Source organism: Manis javanica, chromosome 6 (genome assembly GCF_040802235.1).
Source record: "Manis javanica isolate MJ-LG chromosome 6, MJ_LKY, whole genome shotgun sequence".
Lineage (NCBI taxonomy): Eukaryota > Metazoa > Chordata > Mammalia > Pholidota > Manidae > Manis > Manis javanica.
The window spans coordinates 35,914,474-35,937,556 of NC_133161.1; the positions used below are offsets into that span (position 1 = coordinate 35,914,474).

Here is a 23,083-nt window from a genome sequence, read left to right on the forward strand (position 1 = left end):
TTGCAAATATATGAAGTCCTTAGGAGAGGCACGTGGGTGCGATGTTCTAATGGGTGTCTTCTGGTGGTCAGGGGGTGGGGGGACTCTTACATCTTTTCTGCCTATTTGATTCCCAAAGTAAGGCTCATTCATTGTAATTTTTTCCTAAACATTACAGGAGGCATGAATTTTTAAAAATTCCTGTCCTCTCAAATCAAACTGCAAGTTGTCAGAGTTAATAATTTGGTGTTTGTCTTCTACACTTTTTTCTGTGCATATATGTAATCTTTACATACAGATATATATTTCACATATATGCACATTACACACACACACACACACACACACACATTTAAGCAATGAAATAGTAGGTATACTTTACTTTTTGTTCTCCTCTCCCCCCACCTACTTCTTCATGGTCTTCTCTTCAGATTAGTTTATGTAGATCTGCCTCATTTTTTAAAATAGGTTTTTTAAGAAAATGGTGGTAAGATACACATAATATACAATTTAGCACACCAGCCAATTTTAAGTGTACAGTTCAGTCATGTTAAGTCTACTCACATTGTTCTGTTCCTTGGGCTTCTTAAGAGCTAGGACAACAGAATGAACATGTGGGCATTGGAGTGACTGCCTGGGTTCAACCCCCAGCTCCCAAGCCTTTCAGCTGTGTGGCTCTGAGCAAGTTATGTAACACCTGGGTGCAACCGTTTTTACACCTGTAGAATAGGAATAATAGCGCCATCTGTCTCATAGGAGGGCTGTGAAAGTCAAATGCATACCAATACTTGAAGTACTCAAAACACGGCCTAGCATGCAACGTAGTTAAATCACAGGTTTAAATAATTATAAGGATACATCACAATTTATCTAACCAACTCTCTACAAACAGCCAGTTAGTATATCCTGGTGGAGAGCTCCTCAGAGGCAGAAAGATGAGTGAGCACATATTAGTTTACCTCTGTGACTAGAGGATGTTGTTGGCATTTACTGAGGAAGAACAGTGCTGCAGAACAATCCTAAACAGTGAATAATTCCTGTACCCTTGATGTCAGAAGCAGAGAAATACTGTCATACCCTTTAACCCTGTATTCCCACTTCTTGAAATTTGTTCCCACAGATTTACTTGCACACAAACAAAATGATAAATGTAGAAGTTTACTCAATGTAGTTTTGTTTGTGATAGTAACAGATTGGAAATAATTCAAAGGCCATTCTTGACATGCTAGTTAATAATTTATTGTACATTCATACAATGGAATGCTATACAGCTGTTATAAAAGATTGAGAAACTTCCCCAGTACTAGTATGGAAAGATTCCCAAAATGTCTGAAGTGGAAAAAGAAAAGTTTAGAGTGATATTCACAGTAAGCTAGCATTTCCATAAAAATGACAGTGGTAGATGGGAGGCCACATTATCATATAGTTTTATTCTTATACAACCTACAAGTAATTAATAAATATGGTTACCTGGGAAAGGGCTTTCAGGCAGAAGGGGGAATGTGGTGGATGGAATTAGGGTAGAAAGTACATTTTTTAATCTTTGCCTTTTTTTAATTAAAAAAATTTAGAATCACATGAACCTCATGGTTTTTTAAACTAAGGAATGAGGTAGTCTTTCCTTGAGCATTTGTGGTACCTGGGACAAGAATACAAATGGAGGCCCAGATTGTATAATTCTAATTATGTAAAAGATATAAATCAACCTGTTAAATATGTTCTCTCACCTCAACAAAGTTTCTTAGTGACAAAATAGATAAATAAGTATGAAATGTGAAATCAGGCTAAATATCAAACATAATAGAATCAAATTATTGTGCATATATATCAGCATGGTCCATTGACGGTTCAGTGTTGTTTGAAAGAGTAATAAAGATATGCATAATTCACGTTTTTTTGTTTATTCCAACTTTTTTCCTTGCCTTCATTTCAAAAGCAACACTAATTATTTCATTATAATCAAGATTTTTGTAAAATTTGAGTCCTAGTAACAGTAATATCAAAGTACACAATCTTACTTGAGTAATTAAAGGTTTTAGGTCTTTTCCTTCATCAGTTTCAATTTGTGGAAATCACCTTGCTGAGGCAGAAACTGTAATTTTCAATAACTTTTTCTGGAAATACTTAGACTGTAACAAGCCAGTTAAATATAGGTATGTTCAAACATTATAATGGGATCTCTTTGCACACATTTTTACAATATATTAAAAAATTTATCCTATAAATCAGTAGTACTCAATTGCCCTTTTCTTCATCTCTCAAAGAGGTTATCTAGATCTATACAGTATTTCTCAAATTCTTCTCATTTCCAAATTTCCAATGCTGAGATGTTGTAAAGAAAACTAGAAATAGCACACCTCCTTCAGTGTCATACTTCAGAGCACTCAAAATCTCCAAACTTGCCCAGGTTTTCCTGAAGTATGAACATGACTGGTTTCTTTTAAATTGGGAGACAATATAAGCCAAATTAAAATAAATTATGAAAATGCATCTTTAATACTTAAAAACTAATTATTATACTGGTAATGGGATTAAAAAAAAGAAGGACTCTGAACTACACTGACACAGGTGGGAATGTGGTTGCACTTATTGCAGTCAGCAAAAAACTGCTCTTCTTTTCAAGTGTCTTACATCACAACAGAACTGAAGATGTAAAGGCAAACAATTTCCCAGAACTGCTAAAAACACCCATCTAAGAATGATGGAGACAGATGCATGGGACTAGGCAATAATACTTTCTCCAAAGACAGTCTCTAGGGGAGAAAAATCCCAAGTCTTTGAAGAGAAGGTAATTAGTCCAATTATTTCAGTAAATTTGAGCTTCTTGCTACAAAGTTTCTAGAACATTCATGTGATTATGATCTTGACAGTATGGTCATCTATATATAACAGCAGCAAGAATCTGATACAAAATTATAATATCCCAACTTTATTAAAATGCTTTATGTAGAGAGTAAGAATTTGACATTCTTACTACTCAGTGAAAGGATATATCTTAAGGTGAACTGGATAAGACAAAATGGTTGAGAGAGCAAGAGGAAGCAAGTAAGCTGGAGGAGATCATCTATGTAGAAAAAGACTGGATGAGGTTGACACCGAGTGGATAGACTTATCAAGGTGGATGGATGTTCATTCGTAACCTTTATGTTCACCTGTCATAGCATGTAAATCACTGTGCTGATGCTTAGCATGCAACACTGTGTGGCAATGGCCTTTTTATTTGATTGCCTCACCACTGATTTATAAGCGTAAGGATAAAGATGGTAACTTTTATTCCCGGTTGTGTCTCCAGCAATTTACCCAGGGTCTAACACAGCAGGTACTAGTAAATGTTAACTGCATAGGTACATGGATGGGTAGATTAGCTCATGAACCATTGGTGTTAGGAGCTACACATCCCTTGGCTACAGTAAATGAAAAGTTTTCTCATATCCATGGGAAGCTAAATGGGTCTGACACACAGTAGGGACTAGTAATTAACAGTAGGTGAATGGATGGGTGGATGAGCTCCTGCATCAGTGATGTTAGGAGCTACACTTTCTTTGGCTACAGTAAATGGGAAAGTTTCCTCATATCCATGAGAAGTTAAACTGCTAATACAATAGCAACAGATGTCTCTCAGACACCATCAACCTCTCTGCAACAGCTGGCTCAAATCCCTGGTGTTTACCTAAAAGGAACTCCAAATATTGAAAGAGGAATCTTAGAAATCCAAACCTAAAAAGTGAGAAAAAATGTACCACCTTCTCATAATTGGCCATACATTTCAAAGATAGCTCTGGTCAGGGCCAATGTGAAGCAACTTTGCTTTTTTGAGGTATTCCTGCACTTTTATTTTTATTTTGGGGGGCAATTTATTTATATTTTTTGGTATCATTAATCTACAATTACATGAGGAACATTATATTTACTAGACTCCCACCATCACCAAGTCCCCCCCCCCACAGTCACATACAGCATTACAGTCACTGTCCATCAGCATAGTAAGATGCTATAGAATCACTACTTCTCTTCTCTGTGTTGTACAATGCTCTCCAGGTCCCATATCCACATTATGTTTGCTAATAGTAATCTGCCCTCTTTTTTTCCCCTTATTCCTCACTTCCCACCCATCCTCCCCAGTCCCTTTTCCTTTGGTAACTGTTAGTCCATTCTTGGGTTTTGTGAGTCTGCTGCTGTTCTGTTCCTTCAGTTTTTGCTTTGTTCTTGTACTCCACAGATGAGTGAAATCCTTTGATACTTGTTTTTTCCACCTGGCTTATTTCACTGAGCATAATACCCTGTAGCTCCATCCATGATCCATGTTGTTGCAAATGGTAGGATTTCTTTTCTTCTCATTGCTGAATAATATTCCATTGTGTACATATACCACATATCCTTTATACATTCATCTACAGATGGACCCTTAGGTTGCTTCCATTTCTTGGCTATTGTAAATAGTACTGTGATAAACATAGGGGTGCATCTGTCTTTTTCAAACTGGGCTGATGCATTCTTAGGGAAAATTCCTAGGAGAGGAATTACTGGGTCAAATGGTATTTCTATTTTGAGTTTTTTCAGAAACCTCCATACTGCTTTCCACAATAGTTGAACTAATTTACATTCCCACCAGCAGTGTAGGAGGGTTCCCCTTTCTCCACAACCTCACCAACATTTGGTGTTCTTTGTCTTTTGGATGGTGGCGATCCTTACCGGTGTGAGGCGATTTCTCATTGTGATTTTAATTTGCATTTCTCTGATGATTAGCGATGTGGAGCATCTATTCATGTGTCTGTTGGCCATCTAAATTTCTTCTTTGGAGAACTGTCTGTTCAGCTCCTCTGCCAATTTTTCAATTGGATTATTTGCTTTTTGTTTGTGTGGTGCATCAGCTCTTTATATATTTTGAGTGTCAAGTCTTTATTGGATCTGTTATTTATGAATATATTTTCCTACACTGTAGGATGTCTTTTCATTCTACTGATGGTATCCTTTAATGTACAGAAGCTTTCCAGTTTGATATAGTCCCACTTGTTCATTTTTGCTTTTGTTTCCCTTGCCCAGGGAGATTTTTCATGAAGAAGTCGCTCATGTTTATGTCCAAGAGATTTTTGCCTGTTTTTTTCCTAAGAGTTTTATGGTTTCATGACTCGCATTCAGGTCTTTGATGCATTTCGAATTTACTTTTGTGTATGGGGTTAGACAATGATCCAGTTTCATTCTCTTACATGTAGCTGTCCAGTTTTGCCAACACTAGCTGTTGAAGAGGCTGTCATTTCCCCATTATATGTCCATGGCTCCTTTATCATATATTAATTGACCATATATGTTTGCGTTAATATCTGGACTCTCTATTCTGTTCCACTGGTCTGGGGGGTCTTTTCTTGTGCTAGTACCAAATTGTCTTGATTACTGTGGCTTTGTAGTAGATCTTGAAGTTGGGAAGTGTAATTCCCCTGCTTTATTCTTCCTTCTCAGGATTGCTTTGGCTATTTGGGGTCTTTTCTGGTTCCATAGGAATATTAAAACTATTTATTCCAGTTCATTGAAGAATGTTGTTGGTATTTTGATAGGGATTGCAATTAATCTGTAGATTGCTTTAGGCAGAATGGCCATTTTGACAATATTAATTCTTCCTAGGCAAGAGCATGGAATGAGTTTCCATTTGTTAGTGTCCTCTTTAATTTCTCATAAGAGTGTCTTGTAGTTTCCAGGGTATAGGTCTTTCACTTCCTTGGTTAGGTTTATTCCTAGGTATTTTATAATTTTTGATGCAATTGTGAATGGAATTGTTTTCCCGATTTCTCCCTCTGCTAGTTCATCATTAGTGTACAGGAATGCAACAGATTTCTGTGTATTAGTTTTGAATCCTCCAACTTTGCTGAATTCAGATATTAATTCTAGTAGTTTTGGAGTGGAGTCTTTAGGGATTTTATGTACAATACCATGTCATCTACAAAGAGTGACAGTTTGACTTCTTCTTTACCAATCTGGATGCCTTGTGTTTCTTTGTTTTGTCTGATTGCCGTGGCTAGAACCTCCAGTACTATGTTGAATAACAGTGGGGACAGCGGGCATCCTTGTCTTGTTCCTGATCTTAGAGGAAAAGCTTTCAGCTTCTCGCTGTTAAGTATGATGTTGGCTGTGGGTTTGTCATATACGGCCTTATTATGTTGAGGTACTTGCCCTCTATACCCATTTTGTCGAGAGTTTTTTTTATCATGAATGGATGTTGAATTTTGTCGAATGCTTTTCCAACATCTATGGAGATGATCATGTGGTTTTTGTCCTTTTGTTGATGTGGTGGATGATGTTGACAGATTTTCGAATGTTGTACCATGCTTGCATCCCTGAGATGAATCCCACTTGATTATGGTATATGATCCTCTTGATGTATTTTTGAATTTGGTTTGCTAATATTTTGATGAGCATTTTTGCATCTATGTTCATCAGGAATATTGGTCTGTAATTTTCTTTTTTGGTGGCATCTTTGCCTGGTTTTGGTATAGAGTGAAGCTGACTTCATAGAATGAGTTTGCAAGTATTCCCTCTTCTATTTTTTGGAAAACTTTAAGGAGAATGGGCATTATGTCTTCTCTATATGTCTGATAAAATTCAGCAGTGAATCCATCTGGTCCAGGGATTTTGTTCTTGGGTAGTTTTTTGATTACCAAAAAACTTTAGTTTTTTCTATATATTAGTATTCTCTGATAAATCTTTGTATTTCTGTGGAGTCCATCATGATTTCTCCTTTCTCATTTCTGATTCTGTTGATGTGGTAGATTCTCTTCCTTCTTTAAATATGCCTGAATTGCTATATACTTTCCTCTTAGAACTGCCTTCTCTGCATCCCACAGAAGTTGGGGCTTTGTGCTGTTGTTGTCATTTGTCTCCATATATTGCTTTATCTCTATTTTAATTTGGTCACTGATCCACTGATTATTTAGGAGCATGAGGTTAAGCCTCCATGTGTTTGTGAGCCTTTTTGTTTTCTTTGTACAATTTATTTCTAGTTTTATACCTTTGTGGTCTGAGAAGTTGGTTGGTAGAATTTCAATCTTATTTAATTTACTGAGGCTCTTTTTGTGACTACTATGTGGTCTATTCTGGAGAATGTTCCATGTGCACTTGAGAAGAATGTGTATCCTGCTGCTTTTCAGTGTAGAGTTCTGCAGAATTCTTTTAGGTCCGTATGTTCTAGTGTGTTTTGCAGTGCTTCTGTGTCCTTACTTATTTTCTGTCTGGTGGATCTGTCCTTTGTAGTGAGTGGTGTGTTGAAGTCCCCTAAAATGAATGCATTGCATTCTATTTCCTCCTTTAATTCTGTATTTGTTTCACATATGTTGGTGCTCCTGTATTGGGTGCATACATATTTATAATGGTTATATCCTCTTGTTGGACTGCCCCATTTATCATTATGTAATGTCCTTCTTTATCTCTTATTACTTTCTTTGTTTTGAAGTCTATTTTGTCTGAGACAAGTACTGGAACACTTGTTTTTTTCTCCCTATTGTTTACATGAAATATCTTTTTCCATTCCTTCACTTTTAGTCTGTGCCTTTCTTTGGGTTTGAGGTGAGTCTCTTGTAAGCAGCATATAGATGGATCTTGTTTTTTTATCCATTCAGTGACTCTATGTCTTTTGACTGGTCCATTCAGTCCATTTACATTTAGGGTGATTATTGAAAGATATGTACTTACTGCTATTGCAGACTTTAGATTCGTCATTACCAAATGTTCAGTGGTTGCTTCTTTACTATCTAACCATCTAACTTAACTCGCTTAGTAAGCCATTATAAACACAGTGTGATAATTCTTTATTTCTCTCCCTTCTTATTCTTCCTCCTCCATTCTTTATATGTTAGGTGTTTTATTCTGTACTCTTTCATGTTTCCTTTTCACTGGTTTTGTGAATAGTTGATTTTATTTTTTGCCTTTAGTTATTATTTGGTTGGTCTCCTTTCTTTGCTGTGATTGTATTTTCTCTGGTGACATCTATTTAGCTTTAAGAGTGCTTCGATCTAGAGCAGTCCCTTTAAAATATCCTGTACAGGTGGTTTGTCGGAGGCAAATTCCCTTGACTGTTGCTTGTCTCAGAATTGTTTAATCCCTCCTTTATATTTAAATGATAATCGTGCTGGATTTAGTATTCTTGGTTCAAGGCCCTTCTGTTTCATTGCATTAAATATATCATGGCCTGTAAGGTTTCTGTTGAGAAGTCTGATGATAGCCTGATGGGTTTTCCTTTGTAGGTGATCTTTTCTCTCTCTCTGGCTGCCTTTAATAGTCTGTCCTTGTCCTTGATCTTTGCTATTTTAATTATTATACATCTTGGTGTTGTCCTCCTTGGGTCCATTGTGTTTGGAGACTGTGGGCTTCCATGGTCTGAGAGACTATTTCCTCCCCCTAGTTTGGGGAAGGTTTCAGCAATTATTTCCTCAAAGACACTTTCTTTCCCCTTTTCTCTCTCTTCTTCTTCTGGTACCCTATAATGCAAATATTGTTCCATTTGGATTGGTCACACAGTTTTCTTAATATTCTTTCATTCCTGGAGATCCTTTTATCTGATCCTTTTATCTCTCTCTGCCTCAGCTTCTCTGTATTCCTGTTCTCTGATTTCTATTCCTTTAACAGTCTCTTGCACCTCATCCAGTCTGCTCTTAAGTCCTTCCAGAGATTGTTTCATTTCTGTAATCTCCCTCCTGACTTCATCCCTTCGCTCTTGTATATTTCTCTGCAGGTCCATCAGCATGGTTATAACCTTTATTTTGAATTCTTTTTCAGGAAGATTGGTTACATCTATCTCCCCAGGCCCTCTCTCTGATGTTGTCTGTTTGATTCTTGACTGGACCAGATTCTTCTGCCTTTTCATGGTGATAGAGGTAGCTGTAGGCAGGTAGCGTGTGTGTCAGAGAACAAAGTCCCTTCCTGCTTGCTGGTCACCTTGTCCTTCTCCGCTGCCTGTATTGGTTACCCGCACACCAGGAGCAGCCTCTGTGTTAATCCCCTGAGCTACCATGGGCGGGGCAGCCCTCAGTGTTGCCCAGAGCCCTGCGCAGAGTGGCAGGTGCAGCAGGTGTGTTCTACTGCAAGAATGGCACCCCTTCATGCCCTGCTCTGCCTTCCTCTGTCTGTGTTGGGCAGCTGCACGCCGGGAGCAGCCTCTGGGTCTGGCCCAGGTAGCTGTGCGCTGGGAGGAGACTCTGAGCGGTTGCTGTGGGTGGGGCCACTCTCCAGCTGCTCAGCTGCTGTGGTGGGGTAGCGCCAGCCAGGAAAAACAAATGCAGGCTGCTTATCACCTGCATTTGAAGATGGACTTCAAAGCTGCCTTGCCACCCGGGGGGTTATAGCACCTGAAGTTTCTTAGGATTCCCAGCCTGCTGGGCTGAGTGTGCTGGGATGATTCCATCCAGCTGTTAAGCCCTGTCCCTTTAAGACTTTCAAAAAGCACCTGCTTTTCTCAAAATAGACATACCATTTGACCAAGGAATTCCACTTCTAGGAATTTACCCTAAGAATACAACAGCCCAGTTTGAAAAAGACAGATGCACCCCTATGTTTATCACAGCACTATTTACAATAGCCAAGAAATGGAAGCAACCTAAGTGTCCATCAGTAAATGAATGGATAAAGAAGATTTGCAACAACATGGATGGAGCTAGAGGGTATTATGCTCCGTGAAATAAGCCAGGTGGAGAAAGACAAGTACCAAATGATTTCACTCATATGTGGAGTATAAGAACAAAGAAAAACAGAAGGAACAAAACAGCAGCAGAATCACAGAACCCAAGAATGAACTAACAGTTACCAAAGGTAAAAAGGGACTAGGGAGGATGGGTAGGAAGGGAGGGTTAAGGGTGAGTAAAAAGAAAGGAGGCATTAAATTAGCATGTATAATGTGCGGGGGACCATGGGGAGAGCTGTGCAACACAGTGAAGACAAGTAGTGATTCTACAGCATCTTACTATGCTGATGGACAATGACTGTAATGGGGTTTTTCGGGGGGACTTGGTGAAGGGAGGAGCCTAGTAAACATAATGTTCTTCATGTAATTGTAGATTAATGATAACAACAACAACAAAAAAAGCACCCGCTTTTCTTTTGTCCCAGGGGAGCCGGAACCGGCTGTGGGGACCCACTCACAGATTTTACTTTTCCATTTCTGTAATATCCAGTACACCATGCAATGTGTGTCTGTGCTCCCAGTACAAATTACTAGGGCCAGTTATTTAGCAGTCCTGTGCTTCTACTCCCTCCCCACTCTGATTCTTTTTCTCCCTCCGGTGAGCTGGGAAGCGGGGAATGCTTGGGTCCTGCCGAGTTGTGGCTTTATATCTTACCCTTTTCATGAGATGCTGAGTTCTTGCAGATGTAGATGTAACCTGGCTGTTGTACTGTATCTTCTGGTCTCTCTGTTAGGCATAGTTGTATTTGTTGTATTTTCAAAAATATATATGGTTTTGGGAGGAGATTTCCACTGCCCTACTCACACCGCCATCTTGGCTCCTCCTACTTTTATTTTTTGCAAATAATTTCACTGTGATTTGTCACATTGCTACTCAATAAGTCAACTAATGAGTAATTAGTATAAGATTTACTGAGAAATAATTAACATACCATTATGGTTTACTCATTTGAAATATACAATGTAATGGTTTTTAGTATATTCAAAGAATTGTGCAGCAACCACAATGAATTTTAGAACATTTCCATCACCCCCAAAAGTCCCCAAACCTATTAGCAGCCTCCTCTCATTTCTCCTTGCTCTAATAACTGGAAACCATTAATCTACTTTCTGTTACCATAGATTCCCTGTTCTGAATATTTATTTTATACATATGGAATCAAATAATACATGGTCTTTAGCTTCTTTCATGTAACATGTTTTCAAGGTTCATCCATGTTGTAGCATGTATACATACTTAATCCCTTGTTATTGCCAAATAATATTCCATTGCATGACTATATCACATTGTGCTTACCCATTCAATAGTTTATTTACATTTAGGTTGTTCCCATTTTTTGGTTATTGTCAATAATACTGCTATGAACATTCATGTACAAATTTGTGTGTGGACATATGCTTTTGCTTCTCTTGGGTATATAACTAGGAGTGGAATTGCTGGGTTATTTGGTAATTCTATGTTTAACCTTTTGAAGAACCACCAGACTCTTGTAAAGCAACTGCAGCATTTTACATTCCCACCAGCCTGTAGGAGGGTTCCAACTCCTCTACATTCTCATTCACACCTGTTTATATGTGTGTTTTTGAACACAAGGCAATCTTGGAAAGTGGACAAAGTTTGACTCGTGGCCCCTCCCAGTCCCCTATCTTCCCTCTCCTTCCGAACTAGGGTTTCTTCCAAGTACCCAGTGCTCTCCCCAGGCAGTGTCCCTTCCCACACCCATATGTTGCTGTGGTCCAGCTTTAAAACGCTCTCCTCACTTCCTCAGCCATTATGCTTTTTTAGTAGAGAACTCTGAGGGGGTATCACATTCTAGAAGCACAGGTTAACAAGCCAAACATAATTTAAAATAATTTAAGTTCTTCTCTTGATTTCTCAACACTGAGAAAGCTGCTGGGTAGACACTTCTGGGTGGTCCAAACTCTCTTCCAAGAAGGACTTGCTTCCCAGCTGGGGGTTGGGGGAGAAGCAAGTAGTGTAGTCAGCTGCTAAGAGTTGCTGCTTTTGAGTTCTGTCCCCTTCTGTGGGACAGGGCAGCCCACATTCTGTGACTAAGCAGATTGGAGATGTAAAGACACATTCATTCTGGCTTCTCACAGAACACTCACTCCAGAGCTCCTTGCCCAATTGATCAAGTCTTTGTTGAGCCTGCTCTGCAGTTCAACTTCTTCCTCTGCCTAATCCTGTTTCCTACTCTTTCCCTTCACAGGTGTTTATTCCTGATAAACACCTCTGCACTGCAAACCGCATCTTAACGTCTGCTTCCAGGGAGCCCAAGCTACGAGATTTGGTACCAAGAGTGGTCTAAGAAAACAGGCAGTAAAATAGAGGTTTGGAGCAGTTATTAATCACCTTTGGCTGGCAATAAGAAGTCCAATTACTGGTGGTAGGTAGGAGGAACACAGCCCTGGGGCAAGCTGTCAGCCCAGCTTTTACACTTTCACCTGTAGTGACTTGGGAGCGTATAGTGGTAGTACAGAGTGAACTAGGTGGAATGACTTACAAGGCATTTGAGATGTATGAAGAAAAGAACAGCTGCAAGGGTAAGAATATTAGACAGCAACTGCTAAGTGCCTGTGATGCTCTACAGAAAGATAATGAATATTTAAGGCCTGGGTACTGGGCAGGTAAAAGCCAGGTGAGAGCCAGAGGGCCTTACAGGAAGAAGCTCTCTTCTCCTCTTGGAGGGTGGAGAAAGTTAAGGTCCAAGTTCAGGAACACTGAACAAGCAATCAAGGCCTCTGAAGATTTTGACTTAGAGACTCAGAACTTTATAAGCCTGCAGATTACACACTGCTCATCTACACTATGAGGAGCTCACACCCTTCCATCTCTCTACCCCAGGAGACAATGCAGGAGCCTGTCCTTCTTGAAGGCATCCTATGATATTTACTCAGATAACTGTGCAATGGAGAAAGAGGAACACCTGGACATTTCAAGGATTACCGGAACAAGGCCTGGGTAGACACTGATACCCACAGACCCAAAGTATCACCACAGTCCCCCTGTTATAGTGAAAGTGTATGGAGATTAGGTAATATATGAAATTCTAACCAAATTCTGGACCCATCCTGTGATCAGTTCTCCTGTCACCAAATGTACAACTGGTATCAATATACTTGATGTTGATCCCACATCCTTCAACTCCCACATCAGATCCCTAGTCTTTGGGGCAAAAGCTATCAAAATTGGAAAGGCCAAGAGGAAAGCTCTGAACCTGATCTTCCTCCCAGATAGTGGTACTGCATTCTGGGAGAAAAAAGAGCTTAGTGTCACTCTTAGGAATAAAAAACATGCAGGGGAGGTGGTCCCCAAAATATCTCCATTTAATTTGCCAATTTAGGTCCTGAAGAAACCAGATGGATTCTGGGGGATATTTGTAGAACAGGGTCAATGAACTTTTTCCATAGATGACTAGATAATAAATATTTTATATTTTGCTGAACAGAGAGTTTCTGTTGCAACTACTCAATTCTGCTATTGCAGCATGAAAGCAACCACAGACAATTTGTAGATTGTTCTACATAATAACTTAAAAGATAAAACAAACCGTATTTACAAAATTAGCCAGAGGGCTGGCTTGTGGTTGCTGACTCCTGCTATAGACCACACAGTAGCCTACATCACAGCCACCATGCAAGATGTGGCATCTTTGCCAAAGAAAGTAATATGACCTCAGGAATATGGCATGTGGTCACTGATTTGGTGAATATACTTTTTTCCTATCAGTTAAGAAAGGGATCAGAAATGGCCCACATTCCTATCAAATGGACAACAATAAACATTTTCAGTGTTGCCCCAGAGCTCTGCAAACTTCTGTCCTTTGTCATGATATACTATAAGATCTGGACTATCTTGGTTTTCTTTTGAACATGTTACTGACCTATTACCTAGGGGGCATTACATTGATCAGCCCAGATGAGCACAAGGTGACCATCAGTCTGGGGTCCTTTGGTAAGAGCTCCATATATGATCTAGAAGTAGGAGATAAACTCTTGAGTATATAGGGGCAGGCAGCCTATATCCATTAAAATTGTATGGTCCCATGGTCAGGGACATGCAGGACATCCCCTCCCAAAGGAAAGACAAATTATTACATCTTACACCTCCTACCACAAAGAAAGATGGACAATGCTTAATAGGCCTCTTTGGATTCCGGAGGCAGCATATTCTACAGTTAGCAATACTCCTATAGCCCATATACTGAGTTAGGTGAGTGGCTGCTGGATTTGAGAGCTGCCAAACAGAAAATGGCTAGGCTGTAGGTCCAGGCTACAGTGGAAGCAGCCCTCTTGTGTTAGTCACATGAGTAAGCACCCTACGGTGTTGCAGGAATCAATGGTGGGAAAAGATGCTGGTGGAGTTTGTGGCAAACCCAGTGAAGAATCACAACATAGGTTCCTGAGATTCAGGAGCAAGGCCATGCCTTTCGAAAAACAACTCCTGGTGTGCTACTGGGCCCTGGTAGAGACAGAATGCCTGAAATAGGGCACCAAGTGATCAGTTTTCTAGAGTTGCCCATCATAAGCTGGGTGCTGTCAGATCCACCAAGTCATAATATTGGGCTGGCCCCAAAACAACCCTTCACAAAACAGAAGTGGCATACCCAAGACTGAGCATAAATAGGACCAGAAGGTATAAGTAAGAACTTAGACCATACCCCCACGGCCCCTACCACTATTGCACCAGCTCCCCTCCCTCAACTCTCGTTTATAGCTGTATAGGTGATTTTGTACAACTAACTGAAAGAGAAAGCTCAAACTTGATTTATGGATGCATCAGCTCAGTATGTATGCAATCTGAAAATAGATGCCTGTGGCCCTTCAGGCTCACTCAGGGCTGACCTTGAAAAACAGTGGCAAGGGAAAATTCTCCCAGTGGTCAGAACTTTGGGTACCTCTGGTTATTCACTTTGTGTAGTAAGAGAAATGTCTCAGAATATTTATAGATTCACAGGTGGTATCAAATGCGCCAGCCTCTGGTCACGTGCTTGGAAGGAAAAAGAGGAAAACTGTGGACAAGGAGTTCTAGGGGAGAATTGGTGGCTGGACATACAGGCATGGGCACCAAGTGTGAGAAGTGTGTATCTCATGTTGGCATCCACCAGATTGTGTCTATCACAGAAGAGCCAATGAACCAAGGAGACAAAGTGACCGGGCCACTTGAAGTCTGCCAGCCTTTGTCATTAGCTGTCCTAGCTGCTGGCACATGGAAGTGGCCATGGTAGCAAAGATGGAGGCAATTCATGGGCCAGCAGCATGGACTTTCTGATCTTTCTCATTTTGCTACGGGTCATCCACTTTGGGCAGAAGGGGAAAAGGCCCGAGGTTAGTTATTTCAATTGCTGATGCCCAGCAACAGAGATCAGCACTGAGCCCCTGATATGACGCCAGCCCCCAAAGAGACCCACTAGCTAACTTGGTAGGAAACTGACATTAGACCCCTTCAATCCTGGAAAGGCCAAAGTTCAGGGATACACATGTATTTTGGGTACAGATCTGCCCTTCCCACCTGTAGTCCTCAGCCCACACTACTACCCAAGGGCTTCCAGGCATCTGCTCCACTGGTATGGAAGATCCCATGTACCATCGCATCAGGCCACGGGACCACTTCCCCGAGGAGGAGCAGGAATGGGCCCAGGACCACAGGACTGCAGGCATTTCACACCTCTCAGAAGTCACCCACGGAGTGTGCTGTAACTGCTGCCTGCAGGGACAACTGAAGCACCAGGTCAAAGGCGTTACTCTGAAAGGATGGGGCACCAGTCTCTAGGGTGCAGTATATTCATGGAATGAAAGATCTTTAAATGCTGTCGCCGAGAGAAAGAACAGATGGGACAGTAAACAAGAATGGAAGGAGTAGACACACTCACAGTCAGTCTCAATGACGCAGCCAGAGGCTTCCTGCTTCCTCAGGATTGGGGTCTGCAGGTTCAGCAGACCCGGCACTCAAAACAGCCACGTTCTTGCCAGGGGACACAGTAAGAGTCCTGAATCATAACCTATGGCTCCAAGCCGGGCATTCTGGGCTCTGTATCCAGGAACCGCAGGAGGAAGAGCGCTCACCACGTGGGCACGGGTAGTGCCTTCCATCATCAGGGTCGGGCGGCCTGTGTCGAGGACGGGGAGGAATGCGGGGGCGGCCCACTTGGGCGCCCTTCAGCTTTCCCTTGCACGGCTGTGACTGACCAGCAAGGCCTGAGAACGGCGTGGGGACCTGCACCCCAGGGCTCCTGGGGCAGAGGCCTGGGTAGGCCATGGCATCAGGCCGGCAGAGGTGGCAGCTGCGCGCGAGGGGCCCTCGGGACGCCCGTGCAGGAGAGGCCCGTGAAGAGAAGTTTGTCCGCTCACCTGCCCTTCCAGGTCCCCTCAGGAAGAGAGGCCCACGGGGCAGTGGAGGAGAAACACGGCTCCGAGCCCCACCAGGGAGAATGCGGCAGTGACAGAGCTGCCGCTCACGGGCTTCAGCCGCCGGCCCGTAGGCCGGAGGGTCCGCGGCACCCGCAGCAGCCTCCCGTGGGGCGCGGGGTAGGCGGCAGGGATGCCGCTCGCGGGAGGCGGGGCCGGCCCGAGCCCCACTCCCGATTGGCTGGGCCTAGACGGGACCGCCTTCTTCCTTTGCCCCGCCCACTTCCCTTCCCAGGTGATCACTAATAACCTTTTTGTAACCGGAACTCCGTCTTTGCCTCAGGAGAACCCGGCCTAAAATAAGCATCATGTAAACCACAGCAGTAATTCTTTATAGAGTCCCCTTTTCCTTCCGCTCCCATCAACTTTCTTCCCAAAATTTAACTGATTTCCAGTTTTTTTTCCACTGCTTCTCCAAAGCACTCTTTCTTCTCAAGCCACAGTTGCAAGTGAGCCCAGACTTCACACCCACCTGGCAGAGAAACGCCAGTCTCCATGATAACAGAGGCCTCCCCCTATTCTCTCTTCCGCTGCCCACTCTCTTTCTCAAAGTGTATTTCTTCCACAGCCACTGCCAATCCCTGGGAGGGGGAGCTCTGGATACTCACGTTACGTTTTTGTCTTAGTCACACATAACCTATCAGTGCAAATTAGTGGTAATAGCTCAATAAAGCATACCTGAGAAGCATTTGCATTTTTTAAAAAGTGATTACTACAGAGAAGAGCTCTTTAATGGAATGTCAGGCAACAATTATGTAATAACAAGGTTGAACGTTCCCTATGTTCTTCCAAATATGCACCATTACTTTGCACACAGCCCCTTGGCTCACTCAAATACCAAAGAACATTAAAACAACAAAAATAACAATGACGGAGTCCATGTTACATGCTAGATATGGGGCTGGGCTTTTTACATTCCTCTAAACCCCACATCAACTTTGTTTAGATAAATAGTTCAGGCTTGGAAAGCCTAAGTGGCTCCCCAGGACATGCAGCTTGCAAGTAGGAAAGAGAAAATCCACTCAGCTATTTTGACTTCAAGTGCCCAGCCCACTGCAAGGGAAGGAAAGCTGCTCCCAGCTGGCATACAAACACGGTGCCATTAGCAACAGCTCAACAGCACACACAGAATCATCACACATTTGGTTGTTGAATAATACTCAAAAGGCATTGTTCACCATTTAGGATCTGAAATAATGTATCAGCCTGCGAAGAAAATGGGTAGGAAATTCTTGGATCAAAAGATAAATTTCTAAAATTATCCATTAATTTTCTTCCCAAGATTTAAAGCAATAATGAAGCCATCTACATGTATGAGGGTGTAAAGACCCCATATTTGGGAGTGCGAGGTGTCATATGTGGTAGCGGTTAATTGCTATTCAGCCACTTTCACTCAGAAATGCAATCTAGATCTTAGTGACAGTTTCAGATGTGTGATCAGAGGGAATGCAGATCCCATGGCCTCAGCCTACCAAAGACCGCAGCCCTGTGACCAGGTTTGGACCGGTGAATGACGGCTGATATGACAGAGGCAAAGTGCCTATGAGCCACCTCGCCTTTACTACAACATTGACCTTATTTGTGAATTCCAGTTCATCCAGTAGTAGCATTTTTAGGAAAATATGGAGAAGTGATACTGGGGTCCCTCACACAGCCATCTCAGTAAGTACACACCCTGTTAGCTCCCTTGTGAAAGTAGCAAAGATTTAAAGGCAGGGGTAGGGTGGGGATAGTCAAAATATTTCAGCCATCATGGTACACTGTGATACCCAAAGAGGCCATGCAAAAGTGACTTTTGGAGGTAGGCATCAGGCCACTGCATGCAGTTTTGGGGTGGCCAGGTGGGCATGGGCCATACCTCCCTACAGGACAATGGTCCCCTTCCCAGGATGGCAACTGTCTGAGTCTGCTATGGTAGCATCTGTAAGGGTGGGAGGAAGTGCAGGACAGCTTCAAGCGTGCAGGGGTGTCGGCTACTCCTAGGCTGACCCCTTGTAGTGCCCCCCAGGGCTTCTAGGGTAGAGGTGGCTGGCGTGGAAAAAGGATTCAGGGAGCTCAAGCCAGTGTTTAATTACCAACTGGCAAGGAGATTTACTATTTTTCTAATGTGCATTGCTGTATACTAGTAGCAGTTCTGGTTGTGACTCATGGACACTTGATGGCTTCCTGAAGAACACTGGATTTTTTGCACAGTTCTGAGACCAGAAAATCTCTGGGCTACTGACCATGCGTCCAGGGGCCAGTCTTCAAGAGCTTCCAGAATGTCTGGAGACTTGCTGTAAACACTCAGCAACAAAAGTTCAAAAGCCTTCAAAAGCCATGGGCAGAAAAATCCCAGGGCAGATGTAATCCACGGCTATGTCTTAACTCCAAGTGGACCTGAGCCTTATGAGGGCTAGAGATGATAAACAGGTATCATTTCAAAGGCCAGCACCAGTCAATCGCTAGTGGCTGCCTGATGCACTGTGTTGAGTAGGACTCCCAAGTTACATCCGGTCTCTAAAACTGAAGGAGTCCTATGGTTGGTGCAGTGGTGACACCTCACTCTAGCCTAGGGCTTTTTTTTTTTAAAGCTTTTTGTGTGTGTCATGGGCCCCCTTTGCTACCTGGACATTCTTTTCAGAGTAATGCTTTTCAAAAATAAAATTAAATGCAAAGGAAGTCAAATCTTTTAAATAGAGTTAAATAAAGGTACTAAAAAATATTTCAGATACAGTAATATATTTGCATTTTAATGTATTCAAGAAGATCGAGGGGTAAGTACAGTAACTGTTGAATTTTGAAGCACTAATGAGTGTAAATGATATTTGAAACATCTGCAACAGCTGAATGTGATATGAATATATCTGTGGTTTTTATCATCAAAAACACTGATAATTCCATCATGACGTTTTGCCTATATTCATAGTAGAGGGAAATGTTACATGTCTGTTTAAGGTCAGTGTAAATAAACTGTCATTTTCTCCTATTCATATCCAGAGACCCCTTAAATTCTATCCATGGACCCCTGGGGTCCTGGGGAACATCCAGGGGCCCCAGGTTACTAACCTGTAATTGAGATCACATCAGACACTGCTTTGTCATACTGTTCTCTAAGATGTTTCAGGACTGGTACTCACTGAGGCCCAGAATTGTGCACATTGGCAGCTAACACCCATTTGTTTACCTAAATGTATATCATTTCATCCTTGGGGAGGTGGGACATATAGTATCCTTCTGGTTTCCATCATAGCCTCATTCCTGGGAAAATAGAAAACTCTCTCTTGTGTGTAAATTCCCTGGAAAGCTCAGGTTCACTCAAGGTCCACAAAATGGGACACCAAGGATCATGGCACTCATGAACTGACAGTTCCCTGGTGTTGAGTGAGGTCTGGGCTATCATCAACTGCCTTGGGTCTGGTCAGGTCAGAAGAGAAGGGACTCCAATAGAAGCCATCTACAATGCATTGATGGCACATGTCATGGAGAAGAATGGCTAACACCCCCTCCTTGACTGTGTTTGTAAGAGTTAATACCTCTTGCACATTGATGAATTTGTAATTACCTCCTTGTAAAAGTAGGACTGAAAACAAACCATCTTCTAGTCTTAGACTTTTAAATAAAAATCAGCAGTAGATTTTTATGATAGCATGAGTGGAATAAACTGAGACTAACCCTTTTACAATAAAAATGATACCCAAATTTGGTTGCTACTAGTTACTATATTCAGAGAAGAAAAAAGTGAACAGCTTCCACCTGGAACACCAGATGATATTACTCTGAGGCAATGTCAACCCAGCATTTTCTTCGCTCCTCTGAAACTCCAGAAGCAATTGTGCAAAACACATGTCCAGGTCTTGACCTCTGAGCTATCTGCCCAACATTTTATTCCTTGACCTCAAGTCTGCTCTGAAATAACCTAAACAATAAAGTGTTTGAGTGTTTCATTCTCACAGGATATATCCAGCAGTGCGGCATTCAAGAGCACAGACCCTATTTGGTCTCCCACGCTCTGAAGACTGTACAAGTTATTAACCACAGTCCTTAGTGGTCTATAATAGGCTTTGTGTGAGCTATGGTTTGCCCATAGACTTGCTGCTCATTCAGTAACTCCAAACAGTGAGACAAGGATAAGTTCCTCATTTCTGTTCAGAATCCTAGAAGGGAGAAAAGATTCTGTCAGGTTCAGTCCTTGGGGACTAATGAGATTGGAACCTGTTCTTCCTTAACTGATCCCTGCCTACATCACATTTCTCCTTACACCCAGTCAACACTTGCCAAGCTCAAAGTCTGTAAGGAGTCACAGAAATATGCTAAAGGACTGACATCAGTATGCAGTATATAGAGAAGTAGGCTGGGAGAAAAACTGGTAATTATATTCAGGCTTAGTGATGATGATGGCACATGTATTAAGTGCCTCCTATAGGCTAGAAGTGATGTTATTTCTGAGCTCTCTATTCCATTCCATTGGTCTAGATGTCTCTTTATGTCAGCACCATGCTGCTTTGATCACTGTAGCTTTTGATGTGTTTTGAAATTAGGAAGCATGAGATCTACAACTTTGTTCTTCTCTGCCAAGATCCTTTTGGTTATTTGGATCCCTTGAAATTCCATATGAATTGTAGAATAGATTTTTTTCTATTTCTGCAAACAATGCCATTGGGATTTTGGTAGTGTTGGGCTGTAGGAACTCTGTTACACACTTTTAAAATATATTCCCATTTATTTCTTATGACAGCTTATGAGATAGGTACTATTATTATTTCCAAAATACTCATAAGAAAGCAGAGGCACATACATGTTAAACAACTTGCCTATGATCACACAAATATTGAGAGAGCCAGGTTTTGCACCCAGATAGCTGGACTTTGAATATCATCTACTTACCCATCGTCCTAAACAGCCTCCTTACTCAGGGTATGGGAAACCTAAAAAGTTTTTTCACTTTTATTGCAGAAAAAGTGAGGAGGAATGAGGAAAAATCAGCTAGCTGTTCACTAACATCCACTCTCCCTTTCTTTAAAAATAAGACCCTGAGTTTTTTGGTCACCAGACAGTGACTACATGTCTCAGCATATCCTGTGGTGAAGTGTGGCTATGTGAATAAGTTCTGTCCAATGGAGTGTCCGTGGAAGTGATTTGTGCACCTCCAAGGTTTGCATCTATAAAGAAATACTCAGGCACTCCTGTGGATTTTCCCTTTCTCTGTCCTGATGAGATGGAAGCCCTGCTCAGGGATGGCCAAGTAGCCTTACTGCCCTGAACCTCTAGACTGTGATGGCAGATACAAATAGACTCTGAGTTAAGCCAATGTATCCTTGGGTGTTTTTGTTACAGTAGCTTAGCCTAAACCCTTTTGGTAAAACTAGCATTGGGCAAAAGTTTCACTTGGAATTTTGTGTTCTGGAGAATGAGGTTTTCAAACACCTGCCTGAGAATAGAGTATCACCATGAGTGTATAACATTCAGTGCCTGCTGGTATTTGTTTTAGAACTTGGTGATTTTTATAATTATACTTCCAGGTCTAGTACCTTTTCACAAAGGTGTTGGCACTGAGCTGTGGAAATTAGGGCATGTGCTTTAGATTTACTTTCCAGTAGTGATAATGAATGCTCATCTAGCTATATTCTCTTGACCTTGTTCATCTGCTTTTGTCTGTGGGGTACCTTGACTGGAGCTGGGGATTTGGCCCCAGGACCTAGGACAGGGCCTGGCCAACTGGATCATCCCAGCAGAGAGATGGCAGTCTGCTGGAGCCTCCAGCTCTGACAGCTCTTGCTAAATCGGCCTTGTATGTGCTAGGATGGTTGATGTGCTTCACCGAGGGTGCCAAGCTAGTGCCATGAATAAGGCTTTTACCTTATATAGTGGTGCCACCAGCAGAACTCCCAGTGAGCCACACGTGGTAGGAATTTAAGAGATGGTGCCTGAAATACACTGCCCAGGTGTAAATTTCATGTGTTATTAGTCATAGTCTCTCTTAGGGAGGTTATGTTTGGAGCAGTTCGTGTGAATAAAGACTTTTTAAAACTTTTTTATTAAGGAAATTTTGAAACATATTCATAAATAGAGATTAGTATGAGTGCCCATGTTTGTGAATATTTTACATAGATTAAATCAAGTTAAAAAGAAGATCAAGGGCAGCTTTGAAGAGCAAAAGAGTTTGAGAAAGAGCAGACAAAGGAAGGCATGATGAAAAGGAGGGGTCGTGCTCAGACGAAGGCTCTTTATAAGACAAGAGCAGCAGGGGTGACAGCTCACTTGCCCTAGGAACATTCCTGAAACCTCCCACAGGATTTAAGATAACTCAATCATAACAAAATAGTTACTATTTTTTTATACCTTCCAGTGTGCTGAGCACTGTTTTACAAACTTATGAGGGGCCGTTATTATTATCCCCATATTACAAATGAGAAAATTGTGACTTTGAGAAGTTTAAGTTAACTTTCTCAAAGTCCCAGGGCTAATAAACATCATAGCAAGATTTGAACCCAGGACCTTTTGACTCAAGAGCCTCTAATCCTAACAATGTGCCTGTGTGTATTAACTGTGGTCTATGAGCTTTTTGATTCAAAACCACTTAGGGCACTTCAAAAGGCAGATTTCTCATTCCCACCCTTGACCTAGGGCATCAGAATACCATGGTGTGAGGTTTAGGAATGTGCATCTAAAACAGGGTTTTTTTGAGTGCCAAGTTTGAGAACTGTGGCTCTGTGACATTGTTGAGGTAGAGTCTCCATCAGAGGCTCTCTAAACTTTTTTTGATTTTACACCTTTATCTGCAAAATGTTTTAAAATATGATTTCTCAGGGCATTCTCATTCTCTCCTCAAATTATATCTATTCTTTATAAATCACTCTACAATAATATATAGGCACCATTCTTACAATATATTATATATACCATAAATATACACAAATATAAATTTGAAAACATCCCGAGTGCATGTACTCCACCTTTCTTTTGAGAACACTGGTCTATACTCAGTACAATATGAATTTGTTACTCTGTTTTATCATGGAATTAGCCTTCAGGTAGGAATTAAAAGTCATG

The 23,083-nt window shown here is 41.6% G+C and overlaps 1 protein-coding gene across 1 annotated transcript in view; it reads right to left on the reverse strand.

Annotated features, from left to right (window-relative positions):
* The window catches only part of LOC108388156 (uncharacterized), a 34,350-nt gene extending 16,689 nt beyond the window's left edge, over positions 1-17,661 (reverse strand). The window contains exons 1-2 of the mRNA XM_073239993.1: positions 17,524-17,661; positions 15,995-16,238 (exon numbers count right to left, since the gene is read on the reverse strand). Coding sequence (XP_073096094.1) covers positions 15,995-16,238; positions 17,524-17,661 — 382 coding nt within the window. The remainder of the gene's footprint in view (positions 1-15,994; positions 16,239-17,523) is intronic.
* Positions 17,662-23,083: the final 5,422 nt, after the last annotated feature.